This window comes from Mya arenaria, chromosome 14 (genome assembly GCF_026914265.1).
Source record: "Mya arenaria isolate MELC-2E11 chromosome 14, ASM2691426v1".
NCBI lineage: Eukaryota > Metazoa > Mollusca > Bivalvia > Myida > Myidae > Mya > Mya arenaria.
The window spans coordinates 55,068,088-55,084,463 of NC_069135.1; the positions used below are offsets into that span (position 1 = coordinate 55,068,088).

A 16,376-nucleotide genomic window follows, 5' to 3' on the forward strand; every position below is an offset into this window, starting at 1 on the left:
TTCGACTGGTCATCGTTTTGGGATTCATTAGGAACAAAAATGAAAACTTCTATATCATATTGTCTATGAAGGTTTCAATTTGTCCCCCTTATGCTATAAAATATGGATGGTCCCCTAAATGCCCTCCAAATAATATAATGTATGCACTGGTCTTCATAAACCGATCTACACATATACCTGTCCACTTAAAACCTGCAACGTACTTCCAAATTACCAATGACCACACATAACGTATAGTTTTTGTATATTCATTTAAGAAACCTAAAGCTTGTACGAATAATAAATGATCATTTCAGTAATAGATTATTAACAAAAAAAAACTATTTAAAGTATAAAAGTGTCCCCTTAATGCTGTAAAATATATACAGTCTCCTTTATGTTCTAAGTAGATATATATCTGTACATGTATTTACTTTTTTTACGTGTTGATTTTGAAACTATTTGCGTAATCTGCTTTTTATATTTCCTTTGAAACACGTCCATATTAAAATAATTTCTTTTTCAATGATTTTAATTGCGTAATTTCGCAAAAACGCAGCTTATTCACAACTGAGCTCTGTAGCTATAAGAGCAGATTGGTAATGTAAATAAGATCGATGACCGTCGCAGTTGTACCAGCGCTGGAGTTGATACGCCCGTGCGCGCATTGATTCGTCAAAGTTATAAAGGTCTGCAGGCCTAGCGGCGTATCTCCAGGATAATAAGTGCAACGAATTGTCCATGTTAACCACAACTCTTATCAATTATAATGTTTCTAATTTGTATGTCAATTGTTCTGCAAATGACGTCAAATGCTTATCATTTACGTATTTAAGTAAAGCTTTTCTCTATGATATCTCGCCAGGATTTGCCATTCACGACATGCATGCTCATAACCAAACCCATGGCGCAAAAATGAGGATATCCTTTGTTTTAGTTTTGATCATTTACAGCGCAAGTTTTGTCAATGTCGTAGCGGATTATCCATGTGTTTGTAACTACAAAGATTATACCCCGGTATACAGCCAGGCGTCAACGGGCGCTACCATGTTCGGCTATATGAACAAGTTCGATTGTAAACCCGTAAGAGAGGTACACGGGTGTTACAGTGGGTTCTTAGTAATCCAGTTTGAAAACAAGGTATGGATCCGATTTCTCATTATATTTAATATTACTCAAAACATTGCTCCATCTAAGGGACCAGTTCATAAATTGCAGAACAATGCTTTCGATTTTTTCCACGTTGCAAGATAAAATGTGAAGTTCAATGGGTTCTATAAAAAAAATTACACTTCAATTGATAATGAAACCTTAAATTATATTAGCCCTGATAATCATTTTTTGAAAGTTTTGATTTTAAATACCATTTTTTCCCGAAATAGATGAAGGTTACACGGTAAAATTACAATATCCTTTATGTTTCTAAAGCTCCTACGCAGTAATCTCCCTTCGCGAGCAGCAAAAAAGCAAGTTTTGAAAAAATAACATTGGGCTTAATTGTTGTTTTGAAAATGCCATTCGAAAGAATGCATTCCAAATTAATTCCAGAATAATACACTTAATGTATATATTACTTTTTAAGCCCGTTCTATTTAGTCATAAGAGTAAAATGTGTTCACAAAAAAACAAAAACAAATATATAAAGACAGGAATTCACATAACATGCCGGTACAAATAAAAGGTGAATTTTACGCTATTGAAATTCATGTATTAGACCATTGACTCTATTGTTTCCGAAATAACGTGTGTATATTTTTGTATAATTTTGTTTGTACCAGAGGATTAGCTTAGGAAACACAGAATATATGTAATTCCGGCCTTAAACTATTCTAACAATATTATCAACCATAATGTCCTTCTGACATATCTATACCAAACATGTTATCATTGAAATAATAACCTATTTTAATTTATCTTCATGCACTTTTTTCTTCTGATTGACATACTTCTCAGTGCATCTTTATACGCACTTATACTTTTTAAATGGCTGTACTTGACCTGACCATGGTTAAATTTATAAATTTATGACGATATTTAGTGTAAAAATATTATGTCCGATCGGATGGCGGTATTTTTAAAGCGTATAATGATTTTAAGTTGACTTGAAAGCTTAAAAAGACTGTGTCAGTAGACAAAATGTACACTTAAATATTAATTATTAATCTACAAGTTAAAGGGTTATTAGTATGTGTTTTACAAAATAAATGGTCATGCGACTGCGAGGCATTAAAATATTCATTTTGCTAAACACAAACTAAATCTTTCAAACGTTACACAATTCAGACATCTAAGGCATTTAAACGAATTAATAAATAATTTAAAATTAATAAAATACTTAAAATACCAAACAATTTTGATATACAGTATGGATATGTGGCAGAAGACCCGAATGTCAGACTACAATCATGCACCGGCAATTACCCTTTCAACGATTTAGGTAATTATATAAACGTGTGCATTCAATCGATTTTTATAAAATTTGCTTTTGAATAACGTGAAGAAGATATTGTTCAATGTCGATTTGATGATTACCAAATCGTTATAAAAATACAAACAAACCGGAATAATATCACATTGATACCTGTCCAAATAAAGCAATAACTAATGAATGTCAACATATATGCAACCACTATTTTCCAGTTCTAGGTCATCTCTTGCAAATACCTGTCACGTGGCCTCTAGGTACGTACGGACTAATGGAGACGTCCGCGGGATGTCCGGGCGCGAGAGTGCCTTGGCAATCTGGCTGGAGGCACTACGATACGGAAGATAGTGGACCTAGCAACAGATACAGCAGCGGTATTTCAAGTTCCCTTGGAGGTAAGAATTTAGTATCTTAGTCTTTTGCGTTTATGATGGTTTAAAGAAGACCATGAAGTAAGTATTTTGGTAATGTTGTTGTAGAAAAAATCAATATTTTATTTATTAAGATTTTCTTAATGGCTTCAAAACTGAATACTTAAGAATTCATCGAAATATTGGGCATGAACATAACACGTTTCAAATTGATGAAAATATAATGAAAATATCAAAATCGGGTTAAATACCGTTGATCAGTTTATTACTGACTTCAAATTCTTTTATATTTATAAGTAATCGAATCATGAAAGGACTGATTTTGTAAATAAAACTAATGCAGGGAGTTTGCATTTCAGGTAGTTTCGCCAGCAACAACATAAAAACATCGTTTTGCATTAAGACTGTTTCAACAACACCTTTCGCTCGAGAGTGGCCAAGGGGGTCATATTGTCTACTCAAATACGGAAACTGTCCAAATGGTGCGCAAACTGTCAACAACAATGCGATGAAATTATACCAATATAACAGTTTAGGGTGAACCCTCAGTTATTTAATTTTATTTTAAATCATGCACGTTTAAGAATCTGGTTATTGAGCCATTAAACAGGAGTTTGGTTAACTGTTAAGCTATTTACCTTTAACTGGAAATTAGAAAACTATTACGCGGCTAGCTCCTACACAATGTATTGGTTAACTGTTACGCTACTAGCCTTTAAACAGGATCTTGGTTAACTGTTACGCTACTAGCCTTTTAACTGTTATGCTACTAGCCACTAAACAATATATTGGCTAACTGTTACGCTACTAGCCTCAAAAGATGACCTTGGTTAACTGTTACGCTACTAGCCTCTAATTAAGTTTTTGGTTACTGTAACGATTCTAGCCTCTAAACAATATTTTGGTTAACTGTGACGCCTCTAGCCTCAATAAATGACCTTGGTTAACTGTTACGCTACTAGCCTCTAATCAAGTTCTTGTTTAACTTCTTGTCTCTAAACAAGAGTTTGGTTAACTGTAACGCTACTAGCCTTAAAAAATGATCTTGGTTAACTGCTACGCTACTAGCCTTAAAAATGATATTGGTTAACTGTAACGCTACTAGCCTTAAAAATGATATTGGTTAACTGTTACGCTACTAGCCTTAAAAATGATATTGGTTAACTGTTACGCTACTAACCTCTTACAGGAATTTGGTTAACTGTTACGCTACTAGCCTTTATACAGAATCTTGGTTAACTGTTACGCTACTAGCCTTTAAACAGGATATTGGTTAACTGTAACGCTACTAGACTTTATACAGAATCTTGGTTAACTGTTACGCTACTAGCCTTTAAACAGGATATTGGTTAACTGATAAGCTACTAGGCTTTAAACAGGATCTTTGTTACCTGTTAAGCTACTAGCCTTTATACAGAATCTTGCTTAACTGTTACGCTACTAGCCTTCATGCAGAATATTGGTTAACTGTTACGCTACAAGCCTTTGAACAGGATCTTGGTTAACTGTAACGCTACTAGGCTTTAAACAGGATATTGGTTAACTGTAACGCTACTAGCCTTTATACAGAATCTTGGTTAACTGCTACGCTACTAGCTTTTACACAGGATATTGGTTAATTGTAACGCGACTAGGCTTAAAACAGGATATTGGTTAACTGTTACGCTACTAGGCTTTAAACAGGATATTGGTTAACTGTTACGCTACTAGCCTTTAAACAGGATATTGGTTAACTGTTACGCTATAAGCCTTTATACAGAACCTTGGTTAACTGTAACGCTACTTGCCTTTAAAAAGCATATTGTTTAACTGTAACGCTACTAGCCTTTAAACAGGATATTGGTTAACTGTTACGCTACTAGGCTTTAAACAGGATCTTGGTTAACTGTAAAGCTACCAGGCTTTAAACAAGATATTGGTTAACTGTAACGCTACTAGGCTTTAAACAGGATATTGGTTAACTGTTACGCTACTAGACTTTAAACAAGATATTGGTTAACTGTAACGCTACTAGGCTTTAAACAGGATATTGGTTAACTGTTACGCTACTAGTCTTTAAACAGGATATTGGTTAACTGTTACGCTACTAGCCTTTATACAGCATATTGGTTAACTGATAAGCTACTAGGCTTTAAACAGGATCTTTGTTAACTGTACCTCTACTAGGCTTTAAACAGGATATTGGTTACCTGTTAAGCTACTAGGCTTTATACAGGATATTGGTTAACTGTAACGCTACTAGCCTTCATGCAGAATATTGGTTAACTGTTACACTACTAGCCTTTATACAGAATCTTGGTTAACTGTAATGCTACTAACCTTTAAATAGGATCTTGGTTAACTGTTACGCTACTAACTTCTTACAGGAATTTGGTTAACTGTTACGCTACTAGCCTTTATACAGAAACTGTAACGCTACTAGCCTTAAAAATGATATTGGTTAACTGTTACGCTACTAGCCTTAAAAATGATCTTGGTTAACTGTTACGCTACTAACCTCTTACAGGAATTTGGTTAACTGTTACGCTACTAGCCTTTATGCAGAATCTTGGTTAACTGCTACGCTACTAGCCTTTATACAGAATCTTGGTTAACTGTTACTCTACTAGCCTTCAAACAGGATATTGGTTAACTGCTACGCTACTAGGCTTTAAACAGGATCTTGGTTAACTGTAACGCTACTAGGCTTTAAACAAGATATTGGTTAACTGTAACGCTACTATGCTTTAAACAGGATATTGGTTAACTGTTACGCTACTAGGCTTTAAACAGGATATTGGTTAACTGTAACGCTACTAGCCTTAAAAAAGAATCTTGTTTAACTGTAACGCTACTAGGCTTTAATCAGGATATTGGTTAACTGTTACGCTACTAGCTTTTATACAGAATCTTGGTTAACTGCTACGCTACTAGCTTTTAAACAGGATATTGGTTAATTGGAACGCGACTAGACTTTAACAGGATATTGGTTGGTTAACTGTTACGCTACTAGGCTTTAAAAAGGATATTGGTTAACTGTAACGTTGCTAGCCTTTAAACAGGATATTGGTTAACTGTTACGCTACTAGCCTTTATGCAGAAACTTGGTTAACTGCTACGCTACTAGCCTTTATACAGAATCTTGGATAACTGTTACGCTACTAGGCTTTAAACAGGATCTTGGTCAACTGTAACGCTACTAGGCTTTAAACAGGATATTGGTTAATTGTAACGCGGCTAGGCTTTAAACAGGATATTGGTTGGTTAACTGTTACGCTACTAGGCTTTAAACAGGATATTGGTTAACTGTTACGCTACTAGCCTTTAAACAGGATATTGGTTAACTGTTACGCTACTAGCCTTTATACAGAATCTTGGTTAACTGTAACGCTACTAGCCTTTAAAAGCATATTGTTTAACTGTAACGCTACTAGCCTTTAAAGAGAATAGTTGTTTAACTGATAAGCTACTAGGCTTTAAACAGAATCTTGGTTAACTGTAACGCTACTAGGCTGTAAACAGGATATTGGTTGACTGTAACGCTACTGGGCTTTAAACAGGATATTGGTTAACTGTTACGCTACTAGGATTTCAACAGGATATTGGTTAACTGTAACGCTACTAGCCTTAAAACAGAATCTTGGTTAATTGTTACGCTACTAGGCTTTAAACAGGATATTTATTAACTGTTACGCTACTAGCCTTTAAACAGGATATTGGTTAACTGTTAGGCTACTAGCCATCATACAGAATCTTGGTTAACTGTAACGCTACTAGCCTTTAAACAGGATATTGCTAACTGTTACGCTACTAGCCTTCATACAGAATATTGGTTAACTGTTACGCTACTAGACTTTAAACAGGATATTGGTTAACTGTAACGCTACAAGCCTTTAAACAGGATCTTGGATAACTGTTACGCTACTAGCCTTTATACAGAATCTTGGTTAACTATAACGCTACTAGCCTTTAAACAGGATATTGGTTAACTGTAATGCTACTAGCCTTTATACAGAATCTTGATTAACTGTTACGCTACTAGCCTTTAAACAGGATATTGGTTAACTGATAAGCTACTAGGCTTTAAACAGGATCTTGGTTAACTGTAACGCTACTAGACTTTAAACAGTATATTGGTTAACTGTTACGCTACTAGGCTTTAAACAGGATATTGGTTAACAGTAACGCTACTAGGCTTTAAACAGGATATTGGTTAATTGTTACGCTACTAGCCTTTATACATGATATTGCTAACTGTTACGCTACTAGCCTTCATACAGAATCTTGGTTAACTGTTACGCTACTAGGCTTTAAACAGGATATTGGTTAACTGTAACGCTACAAGCCTTTAAACAGGATCTTGGTTGACTGTTACGCTACTAGCCTTTATACAGAATCTTGGTTAACTGTAACGCTACTAGCCTTTAAACAGGATATTGGTTAACTATAACGCTACTAGCCTTTACACAGGATATTGGTTAACTGTAACGCTACTAGCCTTTATACAGAATCTTGGTTAAATGTTACGCTACTAGCCTTTAAACAGGATGTTGGTTAACTGTAAAGCTACTAGGCTTTAAACAGGATCTTGGTTAACTGTAACGCTACTAGACTTTAAACAGGATATTGGTTAACTGTTACGCTACTAAGCTTTAAACAGGATATTGGTTAACTGTAACGCTACTAGGCTTTAAACAGGATATTAGTTAACTGTAACGCTACTAGGCTTTAAACAGGATATTGGTTATCTGTAACGCTACTAGCCTTTATACAGAATCTTGGTTAACTGTAACGCTACTAGGCTTTAAACAGGATATTGGTTAACTGTAACGCTACTAGTCTTTATACAGAATCTTGGTTAACTGTAACGCTTCTAGACTTTAAACAGGATCTTTGTTAACTGTAACGCTACTAGCTTTTATACAGAATCTTGGTTAACTGTAACGCTACTAGGCTTTCAACAGGATATTGGTTAACTGTTACGCTACTAGCCTTTAAACAGGATATTGGTTAACTGTAACGCTACTAGGCTTTAAACAGGATATTGATTAACTGTAACGCTACTAAGCTTTCAACAGGATATTGGTTAACTGTTACGCTACTAGCCTTAAAACAGAATCTTGGTTAACTGTTACGATACTAGGCTTTAAACAGGATATTGCTTAACTGTTACGCTACTAGTTTTCATGCAGAATATTGGTTAACTGTAACTCTACTAGGCTTTAAATAGGATATTGGTCAACTGTTACGCTAATAGCCTTTATACAGAATCTTGGTTATCTGTTACGCTATTATCCTTTATACAAAATCTTGGTTAACTGTAATGCTACTAGCCTTTAAACAGGATATTGGTTAACTGTAACGCTACTAGCCTTTATACAGAATCTTGGTTAACTGTTACGCTACTAGCCTTTAAACAGGATATTGGTTAACTGTTAAGTTACTAGGCTTTAAACATGGTATTGGTTTACTGTAACGCTACTAGCCTTTATACAGAAACTTGGTTAACTGTAACGCTACTAGGCTTTAAACGGGATATTGGTTAACTGTAACGCTACTATCCTTTAAACAGGATATTGGTTAACTGTTACGCTACTAGCCTTTATACAGAATCTTGGTTAACTGTTACGCTACTAGCCTTTATACAGAATCTTGGTTAACTGTTACGCTACTAGCCTTTAAACAGGATATTAGTTAACTGTTACGCTACTAGGCTTTAAACAGGATCTTGGTTAACTGTAACGCTACTAGGCTTTAAACAAGATATTGGTTAACTGTAACGCTACTAGGCTTTAAATAGGATATTGGTTAACTGTTACGCTACTAGTCTTTAAACAGGATATTGGTTAACTGTTACGCTACTAGCCTTTATACAGAATCTGGGTTAACTGTAACGCTACTAGGCTTTAAACAGGATATTGGTTAACTGTTACGCTACTAGCTTTTTAACAGGATATTGGTTAATTGTAACGCGACTAGGCTTTAAACAGGATATTGGTTGGTTAACTGTTACGCTACTAGGCTTTAAACAGGATATTGGTTAACTGTAACGCTACTAGCCTTTAAACAGGATATTGTTTAACTATAACGCTACTAGCCTTTAAACTGGATATTGGTTTACTGTAACGCTACTAGCCTTTATACAGAATCTTGGTTAACTGTTACGCTACTAGCCTTTAAACAGCATATTGGTTAACTGATAAGCTACTAGGCTTTAAACAGGATCTTTGTTAACTGTACCTCTACTAGGCTTTAAACAGGATATTGGTTACCTGTTACGCTACTAGGCTTTAAACAGGATATTGGTTAACTGTAACGCTACTAGGCTTTAAACAGGATATTGGTTAACTGTTACGCTACTAGCCTTTTAGCAGGATATTGGTTAACTGTTACGCTACTAGCCTTTATACAGAATCTTGGTTAACTGTTACGCTACTAGCCTTTCAACAGGATCTTGGTTAACAGTAACACTACTGGTCTTTCAACAGGATCTTGGTTAACTGTAATGCTACTAGCCTTTAAACAGGATATTGGTTAACTGTTACGCTACTAGCCTTTATACAGGATCTTGGTTAACTGTTACGCTACTAGCCTTCATGCAGAATATTGGTTAACTGTTACGCTACTAGCCTTTCAACAGGTTCTTGGTTAACTGTTACGCTACTAGCCTTTAAACAGGAAATTGGTTAACTGTTACGTTACTAGCCTTTATACAGAATCTTGGTTAACTGCTACGCTTCTAGCTTTTAAACAGGATATTGGTTAACTGTAACGCTACTAGGCTTTAAACAGGATATTGGTTAACTGTTACGCTACTAGGCTTTAAACAGGATATTGGTTAACTGTAACGCTACTAGCCTTTAAACAGGATATTGGTTAACTGTTACGCTACTAGCCTTTATACAGAATCTTGGTTAACTGTAACGCTACTAGCCTTTATACAGAATCTTGGTCAACTGTTACGCTACTAGCCTTTAAACAGGATATTGGTTAACTGTTACGCTACTAGGCTTTAAACAGGATATTGGTTAACTGTTACGCTACTAGCTTTTTAACAGGATATTGGTTAATTGTAACGCGACTAGGCTTTAAACAGGATATTGGTTGGTTAACTGTTACGCTACTAGGCTTTAAACAGGATATTGGTTAACTGTAACGCTACTAGCCTTTAAACAGGATATTGTTTAACTATAACGCTACTAGCCTTTAAACTGGATATTGGTTAACTGTAACGCTACTAGCCTTTATACAGAATCTTGGTTAACTGTTACGCTACTAGCCTTTAAACAGCATATTGGTTAACTGACAAGCTACTAGGCTTTAAACAGGATCTTTGTTAACTGTACCTCTACTAGGCTTTAAACAGGATATTGGTTACCTGTTAAGCTACTAGGCTTTATACAGGATATTGGTTAACTGTTACGCTACTAGCTTTTAGCAGGATATTGGTTAACTGTTACGCTACTAGCCTTTATACAGAATCTTGGTTAACTGTTACGCTACTAGCCTTTCAACAAGATCTTGGTTAACAGTAACACTACTGGTCTTTCAACAGGATCTTGGTTAACTGTAATGCTACTAGCCTTTAAACAGGATATTGGTTAACTGTTACGCTACTAGCCTTTATACAGAATCTTGGTTAACTGTTACGCTACTAGCCTTCATGCAGAATATTGGTTAACTGTTACGCTACTAGCCTTTCAACAGGTTCTTGGTTAACTGTAACGCAACTAGGCTTTAAACAGGATATTGGTTAACTGTTACGTTACTAGCCTTTATACAGAATCTTGGTTAACTGCTACGCTTCTAGCTTTTAAACAGGATATTGGTTAACTGTAAAGCTACTAGGCTTTAAACAGGATATTGGTTAACTGTTACGCTACTAGGCTTTAAACAGGATATTGGTTAACTGTAACGCTACTAGCCTTTAAACAGGATATTGGTTAACTGTTACGCTACTAGCCTTTATACAGAATCTTTGTTAACTGTAACGCTACTAGCCTTTAAAGAGCATATTGTTTAACTATAACGCTACTAGCCTTTAAACAGGATATTGGTTAACTGTAACGCTACCAGCCTTTATACAGAATCTTGGTTAACTGTTACGCTACCAGCCTTTAAAGAGGATATTGGTTAGCTCTTACGCTACTAGCCTTTAAACAGGATATTGGTTAACCGTTACGCTACTAGCCTTTAAACAGGATATTGGTTAACTGTTACGCTACTAGCCTCTAAACAATATATCGGCTAACTGTTACGCTACTAGCCTCAAAAGATGACCTTGGTTAACTGTTACGCTACTAGCCTCTAATTAAGTTCTTGGTTACTGTAACGCTTCTAGCCTCTAAACAATATTTTGGTTAACTGTTACGCTACAAGCCTTAAAAATTATATTGGTTAACTGTAACACTACTAGCCTTTAAAATGATATTGGTTAGCTGTTACGCTACTAGCCTTTAAACAGGATATTGGTTAACTGTTACGCTACTAGGCTTTAAACAGGATATTGGTTAACTGCAACGCTACTAGCCTTTATACAGGATATTGGTTAACTGTAATGCTACTAGGCTTTAAACAGGATATTGGTTATCTGTAACGCTACTAGTCTTTATACAGACTCTTGGTTAACTGTAACGCTACTAGGCTTTAAACAGGATATTGGTTAACTCTAACGCTACTAGCCTTTATACAGAATCTTGGTTAACTGTAACGCTACTAGGCTTTAAACAGGATATTGGTTAACTGTAACGCTACTAGCCTTTATACAGAATCTTGGTTAACTGTAACGCTACTAGCCTTTAAACAGGATATTGGTTAACTGTTACGCTACTAGGCTTTAAACAGGATCTTGGTTAACTGTTACGCTACTAGGCTTTAAACAGGATCTTGGTTAACTGTAACGCTACTAGGCTTTCAACAGGATCTTGGTTAACTGTAACGCTACTAGTTTTCATGCAGAATATTAGTTAACTGTTACGCTACTAGCCTTTCAACAGGATCTTGGTTAACTGTTACGCTACTAGGCTTTTAACAGGATATTGGTTAACTGTTACGTTACTAGCCTTTATACAGAATCTTGGTTAACTGCTACGCTACTAGCTTTTAAACAGGATATTGGTTAACTGTAACGCTACTAGGCTTTAAACAGGATATTGGTTAACTGTTACGCTACTAGGCTTTAAACAGATATTGGTTAACTGTAACGCTACTAGCCTTTAAACAGGATATTGGTTTACTGTTACGCTACTAGCCTTAATACAGAATCTTGGTTAACTGTAACGCTACTAGCCTTTAAAGAGCATATTGTTTAACTGTAACGCCACTAGCCTTTAAACAGGATATTGGTTAACTGTAACGCTACCAGCCTTTATACAGAATCTTGGTTAACTGTTACGCTACTAGCCTTTAAAGAGGATATTTGTTAACTGTTACGCTACAAGCCTTTAAACAGGATATTGGTTAACTGTTACGCTACTAGCCTTTAAACAGGATATTGTTTAACTGTAACGCTATTAGCCTTTATACAGAATCTTGGTTAACTGTAACGCTACTAGCCTTTAAACAGGATATTGGTTAACTGTAACGCTACTAGCCTTTAAACAGGATATTGGTTAACTGTAACGCTACTAGCCTTTATACAGAATCTTGGTTAACTGTTACGCTACTAGCCTTTAAACAGGATGTTGGTTAACTGTTACGCTACTAGGCTTTAAACAGGATCTTGGTTAACTGTAACGCTACAAGACTTTAAACAGTATATTGTTTAACTGTTACGCTACTAGGCTTTAAACAGGATATTGGTTAACTGCAACGCTACTAGCCTTTAAACAGGATATTGGTTAATTGTTACGCTACTAGCCTTTATACAGGATATTGGTTAACTGTAATGCTACTAGGCTTTAAACAGGATATTGGTTATCTGTAACGCTACTAGCCTTTATACAGAATCTTGGTTAACTGTAACGCTACTAGGCTTTAAACAGGATATTGGTTAACTGTAACGCTACTAGCCTTTATACAGAATCTTGGTTAACTGTAACGCTACTAGGCTTTAAACAGGATATTGGTTAACTGTAACGCTACTAGCTTTTAAACAGGATATTGGTTAACTGTAACGCTACTAGGCTTTAAACAGGATATTGGTTAACTGTTACGCTACTAGACTTTAAACAGGATATTGGTTAACTGTAACGCTACTAGCCTTTAAACAGGATATTGGTTTACTGTTACGCTACTAGCCTTTATACAGAATCTTGGTTAACTGTAACGCTACTAGCCTTTAAAGAGCATATTGTTTAACTGTAACGCTACTAGCCTTTAAACAGGATATTGTTTAACTGTAACGCTACCAGCCTTTATACAGAATATTGGTTAACTGTTACGCTACTAGCCTTTAAAGAGGATATTGGTTAACTGTTACGCTACTAGCCTTTAAACAGGATATTGGTTAACTGTTACGCTACTAGCCTTTAAACAGGATATTGGTTAACTGTAACGCTACTAGCTTTTATACAGAATCTTGGTTAACTGTAACGCTACTAGGCTTTAAACAGGATATTGGTTAACTGTAACGCTACTAGCTTTTATACAGAATCTTGGTTAACTGTTACGCTACTAGCCTTTAAACAGGATATTGGTTAACTGTAACGCTACTAGGCTTTAAACAGGATATTGGTTAACTGTTACGCTACTAAGCTTTCAACACGATATTGGTTAACTGTAACGCTACTAGCCTTAAAACAGAATCTTGGTTAACTGTTACGCTACTAGGCTTTAAACAGGATATTGGTTAACTGTAACGCTTCTAGCCTTTAAACAGGATATTGGTTAACTGTTACGCTACTAGCCTTTATACAGAATCTTGGTAAACTGTAACGCTACTAGGCTTTAAATAGGATATTGGTCAACTGTTACGCTAATAGCCTTTATACAGAATCTTGGTTAACTGTTACGCTATTAGCCTTTATACAAAATCTTGGTCAACTGTTACGCTACTAGCCTTTAAACAGGATATTGGTTAACTGTTACGCTACTAGCCTTTATACAGAATCTTGGTTAACTGTGACCCCACTAGCCTTTAAGCAGGATATTGGTTAACTGTTAAGCTACTAAGCTTTAAACAGGGTATTGGTTAACTGTAACGCTACTAGGCTTTAAACAGGACATTGGTTAACTGTAACGCTACTAGCCTTTAAACAGGATCTTGGTTAACTGTAACGCTACTAGCCTTTATACAGAATCTTGGTTAACTGTAACGCTACTAGGCTTTAAACAGGATATTGGTTAACTGTAACGCTACTAGGCTTTAAACAGGATCTTGGTTAACTGTATCGCCACTAGCCTTTACACAGGATCATGGTTAACTGTAACGCTACTAATCTTGATACAGAATATTGGTTAACTGTAACGCTACTAGGATGTTTGATGTTTGCTTACATGTACGATACAAGCCTGGATCTTGGTTGACTGTTCGGCTCCTGGGATTGTCACTGTAGTTTAATTTCAGATCATTTCAAAGTACATTTAAATTTAAGTGCTTTCTCACCTTCTCACGCATTGTTTTAATATTCATTGGCAATGGTATTACGTGTCTTACTCAAGAGTTAAAAATTACTTTGACCTTAGTATTCACAGTTCAGAAACAGATCGTTGTATAATTAAACAACTTCTAGTTTGATCTATAACACTGTGTTGTATAAATTTATATACTAGTACTACATATATATATGTGTGTGTATTGAAACATTTGTTCTGAATCCAGGGTTTTCTGAAGGGTCCATATATTGGGACGATGAGGATAGCAGTAACGCGAACGATAAGGGCGGGATCTTACCAGATGGTTCATATGACAGAGACACCAGAATAAATTACTGTTGCAGGCAAATGTTCTATATGTTCTCCTCAAAACTGTTTTAAATGGTTTAAATTTAAATTAAAAACAATATGCATCAACCTTTATTTATTTTAAATGCATTATCTTGTTTAACTCATTTAACTTAACTTAAACGTAAAGTTTTGCATTAACTTATATTGTCATTCTTTCCATGTATACGGCTACGAAATTTAAAGAATAGCGTTTAAGATGCGCAGAATCAAAACAGATAAGAATGTTTTAAACTTTCTTGGGAACTGGTGTTATGTGAACAGTTATGACACAGCTCTCATAACGTTAGTTGCTCTCAAATCTAACGTAGAAAACATGCAATGTATCATTCACGTGTATGTCGGGCGGATCGAAAATAATCCAATCCTCGGACACGCTGCGTGGCCAATAACTCGGGAATCCTCGTTACAAGATTCAACACTCGCCTTCAGCAATGTGTGTATACCACGTGATATATTAGGTCATATATGCTACGTCAGAAGGCATCATTTTGCTTAAAATAAAGACTTAAATCGAAGATAACTTTTCTTATACTACACCATTTTAAATAAAACAAAGGGCAGTCTATGCCGTTTAAAGAGCCCCGTCTTCGTTTTATTACCGAAAATTCATAAGGTGATTAGTTTTATTAAACACTTCGACAAACCTGTTTCCGAAATAATGTTTTGACAGTGCTCCGTCAGACGGCCGTATTGTGAAAAGGTTTTTCGAAGTGTTTTAAGAAACTAAACTCTCAATCAAACTCTGGTAAAAGATCGAAGGCAGGGCTCCGCAAGCTGCGTAGACTGCGCTATGTTTCATTTAAAATGGTAAAAAAATAGTGAAGTTATCTTTGTTTAAAGTCTTCTTTCGAAGCACATTATTGCCTTCCGACGTAGCATTTATGGCGCAATTTATCATGTGGTCGGATATTTTAATTCGCCCACATCCGCATGAACGATGCTCACATTTGTTAAATAGCTGCAAATGATTTTGATTATGTAATTTCCAGCAAATACAGGCGCTGAAATAATATTTATGATAATGTTTATAATTACTACATTAAAATATGTACGAATTAATTCGTAATTTACACACCTTATGCTATCAGAAACGACAGACAATCAAGTGCGGCTATGACTCTACCTACTGACCGTCCGTTCGTCCTGATGCGTTACGGAGGGAAATGTCAGACGGTGTACGGGATGAGCTTTACCAACTTGTTCGTATGTTGGGACGATGCCGACAATTCCAACAAGGACTCTGTGAGCGGGATGCACCCTGACGATACGGGAGACGGCCATAACCACGAGCTACACTTTTGTTATTACCAGTCGTCAGGACATGGAGGCATAATGGGATAGTGCCTGTTGACCCGGGACTGTATTTAAGAAGCTCCTGAATATGTTCAACTTTGTTAAAACTTTAAGTGTGATTGATTTTAAAACCTTCTGATTTCTTCAAACGTATTATTGTTATGACCTTTTAAGCGTGATTTTATTCTTAAAATCATTGTACATTTAAATAAATGAATTTAAAAATAAATATCTGAACTTGATTTAGACATGTTTAAAGGCTTTACATTCTTAATGGTCAACTTTTCATTGACTCAGAAATTGTAATTTCAGTCAAATATATTGTGTTGTACAGTTGTTATATCGTATGCACCTATATCTTCATCATATATCTTCATCATAAATGCATTTTACGTAATCAAAATTACGGGTCACTTGATACAAAAGAAAATCACGTAAATTAC

The 16,376-nt window shown here is 35.6% G+C and overlaps 1 protein-coding gene across 1 annotated transcript; it reads left to right on the forward strand.

The window, feature by feature from the left end:
- The first annotated feature begins 854 nt into the window (after positions 1-854).
- On the forward strand, positions 855-16,175 carry LOC128218419 (uncharacterized). Its single transcript, XM_052926084.1, has 6 exons — positions 855-1,119; positions 2,344-2,416; positions 2,620-2,799; positions 3,135-3,257; positions 14,516-14,633; positions 15,729-16,175. Exons 1-6 carry the CDS (start codon positions 862-864, stop codon positions 15,979-15,981), a joined length of 1,005 nt encoding a protein of 334 aa, XP_052782044.1. The 5' UTR covers positions 855-861; the 3' UTR covers positions 15,982-16,175.
- Positions 16,176-16,376: the final 201 nt, after the last annotated feature.